Genomic DNA, 14,571 nt, shown 5'->3' on the forward strand with positions numbered 1-14,571 from the left:
ATACATGGAAATCACTCAAAACAATGCTCACTTTTGCTCAATTTGTCATTAGTTTATGAAAAAGTCCAGAAATGCATACACCAAGTACAGAATTGGATAGAAGCCTTTCTGAAATTCAAATTGCATCATCACATACGAGGTCCAAAACTTCAAAATGTAGAGCAACTCACCCCAAACTTTATTTTAATATAACTGCATTATAACCTTTCTCCAAAAAAAAAAAACAAACAAACAAACAAACAAACTTCCCAACTGGGTAGATATTGTTGACGCGTAACCATCAATGATCTACAAAATAAAGAGAGAAAGTGAAGGGAAGAAACTCAGATGAAGTAGAAAGAAAAGCAGACAGATTTGAGTGAACTTCCAATTTTTTTTTTTTTTTTTTTTTTGCCCAGAAAAACTTCCAATTTCATCCCAGAAAAAATATATGACAACATGATTAATTTGTTTATAACTTTTTGGAAAACTTTTGTCCTTTGTTGTATGCTCCAATAATCAAGAGGAAGCCAAGCACAAATTCTTAATGGATGGAAGAATTCACATAAGTAATTACTGGCGTAATGTATCAAAAATTACTAGATTCAATACGAAACAGATAAGTTTTTATGAGATGGATGAACAATTTAAAATTAAATCAAGCATATGTAAAAAGGGCTTAAAGTAATTACAATAATAATAACAACACCCAAGATTCAGGTGCTACTCATGAAGGGTGCATCGATCCTGTGCAGGGAATTAAATAAATTACAATCCCATAACAAAATCATTAAACCGTTCATAGAAAAAGCACTTAATTAAGCCTATTATATTTTCAATGATATCTTGAAACCAGAAACATTTTGTATACCAACTGATTTCACTTACATATTTAGTTCTCAGAGGGCATAGTTCCAAGAAAAATGTTCCTGATGGAATGCAACAGAGCTACGGCAGCACTGATGTTCATCCTCTCTTTTGGCAACTCTCCAGAACAATTGACTCCAATTTGCATTATTGAAATTAAGCAGTCTCGAATTTTTTCACTCCTGGAGCAGCTTCTCTTGCGCAAGTTCTGATTGCTAGCCTCTTCTTCTCCTCCTCGAAAGAGCATTGGATCTGCAACATCTGCCACTTGATGAGGCAAAGCCAGCCTAACAAAGTTATGAAGGTTCAAACTATCTTTGAACATGCCATCAGTGGGTCTCTTTCCCGTGAACATTTCTAACAAGAGAATCCCATAGCTATACACATCTCCCTCCGTTGACTCCTTACTTCCCAAAGCATACTCTACAAGAAACAAATCATGCAATGAAATGGTCAAGACACTCAAATCCTTTTCTAAAAATCAGTTGTTTCATCAGAAAAGGCCATCAATGGTTTGAAATTTGAATAAGTTAACATCAACCTAAATTCTTATCAAGTAATCAACAAGCAATATTTTTTCCTTCAAAATCGAAAAACAGTAGTTCGCTGTTATTTGCTTGACCAGATAAGGCACACATCACAAACAAATTTCTCACCATTAATTTGTCATACCAATCAAATACCATCTCATGCCAAACTTAGGTGCCAAGTTTAATAGAAACCACCAATACACATATTACTCACAGAACAATTAGGTTTTTGGTTGTTTCAAATCGAAACAAGGACCAGCGAGAAAATGTCAAATGAAAAGTACGAGAATACTCCTAAGATAACTCTCCTTTTCCTCTCATTTGTTTTGGCATTTGGGAATTGTATAAGCAATTGTAATCTTGATCTTGTTATCTATTTCTCAAACTAATGCAAAAGAAAACACATTAGAAGTATTAAAAATGGAAGCAATTAATCAGTTTTTTGAGGAAAGCAATTCTTCCACATCAAATCTTCATCATTCCGTGGCCTACTTCGATTGTGTTTGTAGAAGGCAAAATACAAGGAATTCAATTTTTTCCCTCTACAGGTGTGGCAATTAAGATATCTGTGTGTGCCACTTAAATTCAATATGCAAAATACAAATCCATATTGGAATTCTCCTAAGAATGTATAGGAAAAAGAGAATGGAAATTTAATTAATGAAAAGTGGGTGAAAGAATGTTTACCGGGAGCAGCATACCCAATAGATCCTCTTACTCCTATTGAGCTTCCTTGACTTGTGGAGAAGCTGTGGGTGGCTTCTGGTAAGAATCTTGCTAACCCAAAGTCACCTACATGGCCAGTCATGTCATTGTTCAGAAGAACATTAGTTGCCTTCAAATCACAGTGCACTATAGGTGTTGGGCATTGATGGTGAAGATAATCCAACGCACAAGCAACATCAATAGAAATATTTAATCTCTGATGAAGACTTAATTTCTTTGGTTCATTGTTCAATTCATCTTCTCTGTTAACTGGATGCAACCACTCATCCAGACTTCCATTTTCCATGAAATCATAAACCAGGGCCTTAAAATCATTACCTTGATAATCAACACCTGAACATGCAGTGAGTACCTTAACAAGGTTCCTATGTTTGATGTTCCTCAAGGCCTTACACTCGGCCATGAAACTTTTGGAAGCCCCATGACGTTGGAGGTTGAGTACCTTCACGGCAACAATTGTTGCACCATATTCAAGAATTCCTCTATACACCGATCCAAAACTACCAACACCAATCAAATTTTCTACAGAGAACCCACCAGTAGCATTAAAGAGAGTTTGATAAGACACTCTCAAGAGTGATTTTCTTAGTGAAACTGAAGGAAGATCTTTTTTTGTCTTTCTATACCAACAAATATATAGAATGAACAAGAAAAAAGAAAGCCCTAGAAGCCCACTACATATAGAAATTGCCAGTTTTGAATTGAGAGTTAGCCTCCACTTTTTGGATTGTATGGAGTTGCACGCAGACAATTGTAATTCAGGAATACCTCCACAAAGTTTGCTATTTCCCTCAACTGAAATTGCACTTGCATTTGTGAAGATACCTTTTATTGGTACTGCACCCTCAAAATCATTGTTAGATAAATTCAAAGTCTCCAAGAATTTAAAATTCTCAAGATATTCTGGAATTCTTCCTGACAAATTGTTGCGAGAAAGATCTAACAATTGCATACCCCTCAAAGAATCCAAAGTAGAAGGAATGGTTCCTTGAAACAAGTTACCCTCCATGGATAGTATTTCCAATAATACACAGCTACCAAGAGTGTCAGGAATTTCACCATATAACATGTTCTCGCCAACATTTAAGTAACCAAGGTTCTTCAAATTTCCAACTTCCACTGGAAGAGGACCTGTCAAAGAGTTGTAATTTAGGCCCAACTTTGATAATGAGGAGAGACTAATAACTGGTTGGGGTATTGGGCCACTAAGGCTGTTATGCTCAAGGTTTAGGAAGAACAAAGTTTTGCAGTTGCCCAGACTTGGAGGGATGATACCACGAAAATTGTTATTACTTAAATCAACTGTAATTAGCAAACTTAAATTTCCCAGAGAGGACGAGATATTTCCGGTGAGTTCATTGTTCCAGAAAACCAACTCACGTAGCCTTTGAAGCTTCCCAATATCAAAAGGTATATTACCTGTAAATTGATTTTGACTCAGCCATAAGCGTTCCAAGTTGATGAGATTTGCTATTCCAGATGGAATGCTACCTGATATCCGATTTTGATCAAGATATATGATTACAAGATTAGTTGACAGGTTGGCTATAGTTTCAGTCAACATTCCACCGAAATTGTTGTTGTCAAGATTAAGTGAAACTAAACTAGTGGCATTGATCAAAGAGGACAGGAAGTCCAAGTCGCTTCTGTGACCACTCCCGAGATGATTTGAATGAACAAACAACTGGTGAAGGTTATGCAGCTTTTCCAAAGTTGGCACTCCTCCGGTAAGCTCATTTTCTCCTAGATCAATATAATAAAGATTTGAAGCATTGGAGATTGAAACAGGAATGGATCCAGTAAACTGATTGGTGTCAATACTAAGAAACTCAAGATTTGGAAAAGCATTGCCTATTTCATAAGGAAGAGTCCCTCCAATTTGGTTTTCTTGAACATCAAAATCTCTAATAGAAGAGAGGTTGAAGATTGATGCTGGAATTGTCCCGGACAAATTATTTGTAGCCATAGCGATACCTTCAAGATTTGTCAATTTTCCAAAAGCATCAGGAATACTCCCGTGGAAATTATTTATGGCCGCAGAAAATTTACGAAGATCTGATAGATTTCCATAAGAAGAAGGAATACCTCCACTAAGTTGATTATGTGCAACACTTAAAACCTTGAGTTTTGGCAAAGAGGAGCCAAACTCCACAGGAAGTTGCCCCACCAGGTGGTTGTAAGCAACATGAAAGGTGATGAGCTTAGAGCAACTGGATAAATTGGCTGGAATTTCACCGCCAATTGAATTGTTGCTAAGGTTGAAGATTTCTAGTCTTCTCAGGCGGCCAAGTTCTTGGGGAATTACTTGACCGAACCTATTGTTTTGGAGGTGCAGTGATCTGAGAAAGCTTAGGTTACCGATGTGTGGCGAAACATTGCCTGACAAATTCCGGGACTGGAGGTCCAACACAACGACCCTCTGATGGCGGCGGCCGCACGTGACCCCGATCCACTGGCAGAAATGGATTGAATGGTTCCATGAGCTAAAAATATTGAAGGGATCGTCAATTATTTGGGACTTTAATGCAAGCAATGCGAGTTGATCGGTCTCATTGTTCCCTGAGCCTAGAGAAGAAAGAAACAAGAAAACAAATGACCAAGATGCTAATAGACCACCCACTTGTAATTGAGGTTTCATTGGGAGTGTTTTGAGGTTTAACTAGAATGAATTCACAGAATACAATTTTTTACGTGAATGTGAATGTGATGCCCAAGTCTTCAATAATTTTCCCCCGAGAAAATGCTATGAAAGGAAGGATGATGAAGACTGTGATGTAAAACTCAGGGGGTGAGTATGGTCTGGATTGGACCAAATTGGGATAAAATCAGAACCAATTCGTTATTTACAGTTTTTGAAAAATTAGAACCAATCCAATCCGTTTAAATCATGGAACCAATCCGAATCAATCCATTTAAATACGGATTGGATCGGTTTAAAACTACAGATTTACATAATTAAATAATAAAAAATATATATAACACTTTAATTTCATAAAAATATAAAATAGCACCATATTAGTTTCACAATAACAACATGTCTTTTTATAATAGCGACACATTGTTCTAGGATTTAAACAACCATAAAAAAACTGGTTCCACCATAAATATTTAGACCATTACAAATAAACACTAAAAACTAGCAAACAAAAGTAATAAAAGAAGATACTATACGAGTTTAGGTTTGAATTTGAATTTTATATGAAATAAGAGAAGATACTACGCATGAGGGTGTATAATAAAAATATAGACTATTTGTATACGATCCGGATTGGTTCCAATCTAGAACCGTGGGGTTCAATCTAGAACCAATCCGTGAACTACGAATTTTTAATTTTTCAATTCGGAACCGAACCACGGATTCAAAAAATCATTCCAAACCTACTGGATTGGACTGAACTGGATCGAATTACGAATTTCACGGATTCTTTACTCAGCCCTAATAAAACTCACCCACTGGCCCAGATGGGGACATTTTTAATACCAACAGTGATGTACAAACAAAAAATATATACAGAAAAATAATATGATAAATTTTGATTTGATATTTTTGAAGCAAGCAGTGGTGTTAGAAATCCAGAATTTTCCTCCATAAATTTAGTCAAAAACATAAATAAAGACGGGCAAACTTCACTTTACCCCTTATGGTTAAGGTCATGTGCAGTTTACCTCCTTAACGCTTAAGAATGACCACATAACTTTTTTGTGGTTTGTGGGGTAAATTACACTTTACCCCCTGCACTTTGTATCAAATCTCACTTTGGCCCCTACACATGAAATCATGACAATCAACCTCCTACACTTTTGGTCAAATCCAACTTTGGTCCTACACATGAAATCATGACAGTCAATCCCTTTCACTTTTACTTAAATCCTACTTTGATCTCTATACAAGTGTCAATTTAATAAATTCCACAAAATGAGATATGCATTGAACAACAAAGTACCTACTTTTTCATGAGTAGTGGCAGGCCTAATATAATATAAACTGTTGACTTAAATGTATGATTTCTTCACATTTGGAGGCTGTTGATTGAGTTTGATAATTCAATGCTCAAGGTTCAAATGATTCTAATATAATTTAGGTGACGACATATCTTTGATTAAATGGTCATCATAGTCTTGCGTATTCAGAGTTCATAGAGTCCATATTGAGTGTTAATATTTTTATACATTTATTAAAAAATAAAATTAATTAAAATAAGTAATATTGTTGTTTTATGTTTTAATCATTTATACATGCACAAAGAAAATACTACAGTTGTAACATCAAAGAAAAATTGTACCAATTGTGCCACAATAAACATTATTGTTCTTACATTTTTTGTTTCAAAAACAAACTAAGAGCTCTTTATTGAGATTGAATTAATTCTACTATACATATATTTTTTTTTCATATATAGATAAATAATTTCTAAGTAGTATAATTAAATATACAATATATCCACAAGTCAACAAGCAGCTATCTATTCAAATTCTAAAGATTTTAATTTGAGGAAATAGCATCTTGCCTCCGAAATTTCCACGCATTTTCAATTTGACCCCCAAGCTTCGATTAATATCAATTTTACACCCAAATTTTCGCAATTTTGATTAATTTGGCCCCTGCTGTCACATTCTCTCTACAATTGGACAGAATATACTGACGTGGCACCAAAATTCATTTGGAATTTCATTTTATCCCCGAAACTATACCTTAAAAATCAATTTGCCCCCCAAATATAAAAAAAAATTATATTTAAATATTTAATAAATAATTTTTATCTCAATAATGAAAAAATTAAATTTTAAATAATGTATACTTTGCAAAAAAAATAAAAAAATAAAAAATAAAAATTCTCATTTAAAGCATGTGTACTTTGACAAACATGTCATACCCGTACTGGGTACTTACTGAATTTTGAAATTACTATTAGTCGATCAATTCTATTGAAATTAATTTGGGTAATAAACTAGTTACAATTGTGTGCCAACACATACATAGAGTAGTCAAGAAATTTTCGGCTCAATAAGTTTCTCTAGGATTGACTCGAGATAATTTGAGACCTATGAAGCACATTTATGGGTTTGGGTATGGGTACTGGTATTGGAATCAATACGGGTACATCGACATGGTAAAATTCAAAAAAAAAAAAAGTAGGGTACAAGTACGACTTAATAAGTTTGTAAAAAAATACTTGTTTTTAATTTGGAATAATAAAAAAGTTGATTAAATGGTTTAATTTGTGAAACTCAACATACAATTGGCATTTAATGCCAAAAGTACTGGTATAAGATAAACCAAAATTAAATATCATTATATTAAATAACTTATAAACCATAACTTAATTTTAAAACCATACTAAGTATATAAAATTAAAAATTAAAAAGAAGTCTAGTGAAATGAACTTTATCTTTGCAGTAGAAAAAAAATATTATTTCGATTGAGTATATAGTAGATATGTTTGAGTACGCCAAAAATTAAAAAAGAAAAATTTGACTACGTGTTTTGTGTACCCGATATGTGTGCAGAAATATCATACGTCGTTAAGTACTCAGTACAGGTACAACATATTTGTTGAATTATCCATACTTCATAGTCTCAAGATAATTTTAAATGAGAATTTTTATATTTTTTATTATTTTTTTGCAAAGTATATATTATTTAAAATTTAAATTCTCATTATTGAGATAAAAATTATTTATTAAATATTTAAATTTAATTTTTTTTTTTTAATATTTCGGAGGTAAAATGAAATTCCAAATGAATTTTGATGCCACGTCAGCACATTCCGGCTAATTGTAGACAAAATGTGATGGTAGAGGCCAAATTGATCAAAATTTTGAAAGTTTAGGTGTAAAATTGATATTAATTAAAGTTTAGGGGTCAAATTGAAAAACATGTGAACATTTGGGGGGCAAAATGATATTTCCTCTTTTAATTTTTAAGTAAAATTAACAAACAGTTGAAGTAAAATTTAGGGTAAATTACAAATGCACCCCATGAGGTTTGATTAAAATACGAATCACCTCTTATGGTTCTGGAAATTATATTCCACTCTCTGAGATTTCTAATTTCATAACAAATCGTCTATTTTATTAATAAATTATCAAGTCAATTAACAGTTTTTAATGATGCTAGAAATATGTTTCAATTAATAATTTAGGTAATTTTATTATTATGTAGTAGAGTAATTGCGAATTTTATTTTTTTAGTTAATTCTGCTAAATAAAAAAATTCTAACAATGAGGTGTTTATAATTTTTTAAACCACAAAAAACAATTTATACTTTAAACAAATCTCTGGGGTGTATTTATAATTTATCCTAAAATATAAAATGATACAAAACAATATCAAGACCTAAGAAAGTTCAATTTCCAAAATGGTGAATTGAATTGAAGAAAAGTTTGGTAAAGTAAAACGGTGGTGCAACATACATGCACCAATAAGTATACTAATTAATGTACCAACACTAGTTATAATATTATTATTGACTCCACTCATTACACAAATTACAAATACCAAAAACGTCTTAAATTATTCCACATCATCAATTGATACACTAGTTAATATACTAACTAGTGCATACAGTATTATTCATAGTAAAATCAATTACTTTGAGCTCTCTATTAACAAAAATAAGTTTTTTTTTTTTGGGGCTTAATATTAATTTTATTTTTGAGTTTGGTATTAAACGTTGGACTTATTTTGATAAGTAACTGGGTGCCGCTACTAATAAAAATAGTTTTGTTTTTTATTTGGTGTTTGGGCTCTTTATTTAATTGAGGTCAAAAAATAAATAAAATGCAGGTCTTAATAGATAAATTTATTATTCAACAGGTCATATGATAATTAATAGTTCTTTTCATCAATTAAAAAATGTCTCTAATTGTTAATTTTTAGCGACAGTTTAAAATATTTTGTCACAAAAAATATCATTAATTATGAGTTTTAGCGACATTTTAAAAAAATTGTCATAAAAAGTAGCTAATTTTTAACATTCAGCGACAGTTTAAAAAATTTGTCAGAGAAAAAGTCACTAATTATAAGTTTTACGACAATTTATAAAAATCTTGGCAAAAAAAGTCACAAATTGTCAATTTTTAGGGACATGCAAAAAATCGTCACAAAAAAATAAATAAAATTAATGACGATTTTACTATGATTTATTTTCAATAGGACTTGATGAGAATTAAATCTAATTATTAAGAACTATTGGTAATTGAACCTAAAAAAAAAAAAAAAATCGAGTTAAATCTTATAAGAATTTTTTCTAAATAGGGTCTTTGTTTTTAGTCCAAATCTAGCAGGTCAAAGTGGCCGTTTTGCCGGCTTGCTCATGAGCCGGCCATGCAATATACTTAGCATTAAAAAGCAGTTCACCAAAACACAACCACACATTTTCTTTGCTCAATAGGGCTTCCAAGCTAAAGCTTGAGCATGTCATGGCTAGTTCACAATTTGCATATTCATCTAATACTCTTGTCTTGTTTAAGCATGCTCATCTCTGGCTTTACTATTACCATATCCAGCTCCAAGCTAATGGGGAACGAGACCGACCGGCTTTCATTGCTGACAATCAAGGCCCAAATAATTGAGGAACCACTGTATGTTTTGAGCTCCTGGAATGACTCTATCCACTTCTGTCAATGGTAGGCCGTTATGTGTAGCCGCAGGCATCAGATGGTCACTGCCTTGGACTTACATTCCCGGGAATTGGTGGGATTGATATCACCACACCTCGGGAATTTAAGCTTTATGAGGGAATTACTGATTTAGAACAATAACTTTGGCGATGAAATTCCCCCATAAATTGGCCGTTTGCCAAGGCTACAGATTTTGCAGTTGAGTAACAATTTAATTGGTGGCCAAATTCCTATAAATATATCTCGTTGTGCTAACCTTATTTCCATCGATTTTTCTCACAATGGGTTGGTAGGAGAAGGTCTTGTGGAGCTGGGATCCTTGTCGAAGCTCAAAATAGTAATTACAGAGGCCAACAATCTTAGAGGGAGTATCTCTCCTTTTGCGAATTTGTCATCTCTTCACGACCTGTATTTAGATAACAACTACTTTGACGGCAGCATTCTTGGTGGTTTTGATCGATTGAAGAATCTTCAGACACTAGCACTCGGCATGAACAGGTTGTTTGGCGTCATCCCTGCCTCGCTTTCCAACCACTCTTCTCTCACAACTTCCGATGTCACTACTTGTTGGAAAATTTGGTTTATTAGGCTTATTTTGGGCCGACTTTGAGCCCAAAATTGAGTGGGCCCCGAACGTCTTTTGGGGTGGGTCCGAAGAGGTAAAATGTTCCTTGCCGCGTGGCAAGTCACACGGTGAAGACGGTTCATCAAAAGCATTTATGAGTAAATGGGAACATGACGTCGTTTTCGGGTTCGTGGAATGGACATTTAAAGTTTTTAATGTGGGTTTCCTTGTGAGGCTTGTTCCACGTTGAAACTTTAAGAGAGCTTTTATGTGTATATAAGCTGCAGCCTACAACACTTGGGTTGGGCCCCAAGGGGCACCCCAAGTTTGTAGAAAGGAGGAGTTATAGACAAAGTGAACCTTAGCCCAAACCACCACACACGCGCGCCGCCGTCCGTCCGGCCGTGCCGGGCGCGGGTGTGGGTCGGGTCGATTCTAATATTAATTTTTTGGACAAAATTTTTTCCAGAAAAATCTAAATGAAATTTAATTCAAATTTGAATTTAAATTTTTCTGTCCATGTTTTATGCCTCTTCCAGTCCGAATTTTGCTTTTTAAACTATTTGAACAGTGCTAATAAAGTGAACCTTAGCCCAAACCACCACACACGCGCGCCGCCGCCGCCGCTGTCCGTCCGGCCGTGCCTGGCGCGGTTGTGGGTCGGGTCGGTTCTAATATTAATTTTCTGGACAAAATTTTTTCTATAAAAATCTAAATGAAATCTAATTCAAATTTGAATTTCAATTTTTCTGTCCGTGTTTTATGCCTCTTCCAGGCCGAATTATGCTTTTTAACAGTTTGAACAGTGCTAATAACTGCCCAGCAGTTACTGATTTGTAACTACCGAATAGATTCATTAATCTGGCTGTAAATCTGTTTGTTTTATAACTGCATCTGTTCAAAAATAGTTTACACCTGTTCACTTCAAATTTGTACCTGTTCTGGTCTATATATTGTAGACTTGTTCCTACAGATTGTGGTTGATAACAATATCTAGAAAATTCTATCAAGACAGGTTTTAATCTGTTGAAATTTGAACAGATTCAAATCTACACAGTTGCAGATCTGTCCAATTCCCAATCTGAATCTGTCCTAAAACAGTGGCATATCTGTTCGGCGGTTTACATACCTATTGGGACAAAATTTTTTTGCTTATAAATTCAGACCATTTCCAACAGTCTTGGGCATCGAAAAAATAGTCTGAAAATAATTCTTTTGCTGTCCAAACTTTTATCTTTGGTGCATTATTCTTCATATTAGTTTTAGAATAAAATTTAGAGAGTTAGAACACAGGTTTGGTTCGCTGTACAATTTGTTTTGGAGTGCTGCTACAAATTGGTTAAGATCATTGTATCCTGGAAGATAGACACCACATAACCATAAGCACCGTAGCGGGATGAATTTGTCTTAAGGACAGAGTGTCACACACTCGACTTGGTATTTTAATTTTTATTTGGTTCAACAAAATAAATTCTATAATTTATATTTTATTTTGTTTGGCTTTGTTTCAATTTATTTTATTTACACAGAAGATTGTTCCAACAATACTAACCAAATTCAGGGAAGTCTTGCCTGGGACTTGGGAATCACTCTTCCCAATCTTGAACTCTTCAGCATTAATGAAAACCAATTTACAGGATCAATTCCGGTTTCAATATCAAATGCATCTAAACTCTATTCCCTAGAAATGGTTCAAAACAAACTTACTGGAAAGGTTCCTAATTTATCGAGGCTGCAAAACCTCAAGAGGCTACTCCTTGCAAACAATCAGCTTGGATCCGGGGAAGCTGATAACTTGAACTTTATCTTTTCTTTGTTCAATGCCACCAATTTACATCGTTTGGAAGTGAACATCAACAATTTTGGCTGCAAGTTTCCAGAATACATCGGTAATCTCTCAAGAAATCTTGAATATTTAAATCTAAACCACAATCATATATTCGGAATCATTCCACCCGGGATTGTGATTCTTGTTGGATTGCAGAGTTTGAATATGCAGTTTAACCAATTCATTGGTACTATTCCAAGTGAGATTGGAAAGCTTCAAAATCTACACAGATTGAATCTTGACGACAATTCATTGTCTGGTAACATTCCGTCTTCCCTAGGAAATCTAAGTTTCTTAAGTATACTTGCTTTAAGAATCAATTATTTTCATGGAAGCATTCCTCCGAGCCTAGGGAATTGTAGTAATTTGCAAATGTTGCTTCTTTCTCAAAACAACCTTACTGGTGCCATACCAAAACAAGTTGTTTCTATCTCATCCTTATCTATATCGCTAGACCTATCCCAAAATCAATTGAGTGGTTTTCTTCCCACGGAAGTTGCAAATTTGATAAACCTTGGTTACTTGGATGTCTCGTACAACTTGTTATCCAGTGAAATTCCAAGCACTCTAGGCAGCTGCACAAGCCTGGAAACACTGCATTTGGGGAACAACTTTTTCAACGAAACCAGTCCTTCTTCTTTGAGTTTCTTGAGAGGCCTTGTAGAGTTGGGTCTCGCAAGCAATAACTTGTCCAGTGAAATTCATATGTACTTGGAGAGCTTTATCTTGTTGCAAAATTTGAATCTGCCTTTTAATAATTTTGAAGGTGTAGTACCTACACAAGGTGTATTCACTAATGCAAGTGCAATATCAGTGGTGGGAAACAGTAAGCTCTGTGGGGGGTGTAGCTGAATTGAAGCTACCTAAATGCAACTTGAAAGTGGATTAAAAGAGGAGATCAAATAGTGCCTTAGCTTTAGCACTCTCTATATCCTTTGGTTTTGTAGGACTAGCTCTCATGGGGTGTGTTCTATATCTTTGCTGGTTTAGAAAAAGAAGAAAAGATACTTCTTCATATTCATCAAAAAATTTACTCTTGAGGGTGTCTTACCAAACTCTTGTTAAAGCCACTGATGGCTTCTGATCATTCAATTTAATCAGTGTTGGTAGTTTTGGGTCTGTGTACAAAGGAGTTATTGATGGAAGAATTGTCGCTGTGAAGGTACTTAATCTTTTGTGACATGGAGCTTCGAAGAGCTTTGTATCCGAATGTGAGGCACTAAGAAACTTCAAACATCGAAATCTTGTCAAGGTGCTAATGGCATGTTCAACGATAGATTATCAGGGTCATGTCATCAAGGCCCTGGTTTATGAGTTCATGGTCAATGGGAGCCTTGAAAAGTGGTTACATCATAATTGCAATGAAGATTTGTCAAATGAAGAGTTTAAGAAGCTAAACCTTCTTCAAAGACTAAATATTGTCATTGATGTTGCTTGTGCCCTGAATTATCTTCACAATCAGGCCCAATCCCCAATAGTCCACTGCAATCTTAAGCCAAGCAACATTCTTCTGGACAAAGATATGACTGGGAAGTTGGTGATTTTGGGTTAACAAAATTCCTTGCTGACCATGCCATCGATGGCTTGTTTGCAAATGAAACAAGCTCTATTGGCATAAGGGAAACAATAGGTTATCCTGCTCCAGGTGAAAATACCTTCATTTATTCTTAATTGTTTCATGCATCAAAAAGTGTAAAAAAAATTGCACATGTGATTTGGGCCACACATTATTTTTTCTATGCATAGTTCTTTGACTTTTTCTGTTTGTGGAGCATTTTTGTCTTTTATATCTTATATTTTTTCCCCTTCCATTTTCATTTTTGCTTGCAGAATATGGTATGGGATGTGAGGTCTCGGCATACGGTGATATCTACAGTTTTGGCATCCTCGTGTTAGAAATGTTTACTGGGAAGAGACCTACCAATGAAATGTTTAAAGATGGGTTAAGCCTCCATAGCTTTGTGAAAGAGGCTTTGCGCTGTAGTGTATCAGAGATTTCAGACCTAACAATTTTTAAGATCGAAGGGGAAGAAGAAGAAAGCTTCATAAGAGGTGAAAAGATTGTGGAGTGCATGAGTTTGATACTTGAAATTGGAGTCATTTGTTCTTTAGAATTGCCTAGAGAAAGAATGGACATTAATGATGCTGTAGCTAAATTGCATTTCATCAAAGACACTCTTCTAGGATCTGAAATACATTGAAAGAGATGAATTTATGAGGGAATCAATTGGAATGTAATGCTTTTGTCTTAATAATCTCCTTCCTGGAAGAGGTTACATGTTTAATAACAATCTTACTTCCGCATTGGTTGAGCCAACTCTACATTTGTACATTTAGTGAAAAGTAATGTTGCTTATTCAAAGAAAGTGTTAGAATTTGAAATGTGTTGATTGAATTTATTTTGGGTGTGATTCTCATTACATCAAATTTAAATGTACATCACAAATTCAAAT

The 14,571-nt window shown here is 34.5% G+C and overlaps 1 protein-coding gene and 1 pseudogene across 1 annotated transcript; one reads left to right on the forward strand and one right to left on the reverse strand.

The window, feature by feature from the left end:
• Nucleotides 1–871: 871 nt before the first annotated feature.
• LOC114313154 (uncharacterized) lies at nt 872–4,756 on the reverse strand. The gene is made up of 2 exons (XM_028259521.2): nt 2,064–4,756; nt 872–1,269 (listed from the first exon to the last, which is right to left on the reverse strand). Exons 1-2 carry the CDS (start codon nt 4,738–4,740, stop codon nt 872–874), a joined length of 3,075 nt encoding a protein of 1,024 aa, XP_028115322.1. The 5' UTR covers nt 4,741–4,756.
• Nucleotides 4,757–11,977: 7,221 nt separating this feature from the next.
• LOC114313155 (putative LRR receptor-like serine/threonine-protein kinase At3g47570) lies at nt 11,978–14,319 on the forward strand (annotated as a pseudogene).
• The last annotated feature ends 252 nt before the right edge of the window (nt 14,320–14,571 follow it).

This window comes from Camellia sinensis, chromosome 1 (genome assembly GCF_055761805.1).
Source record: "Camellia sinensis isolate YWXY chromosome 1, ASM5576180v1, whole genome shotgun sequence".
In the NCBI taxonomy this organism is placed as follows: Eukaryota; Viridiplantae; Streptophyta; class Magnoliopsida; order Ericales; family Theaceae; genus Camellia; species Camellia sinensis.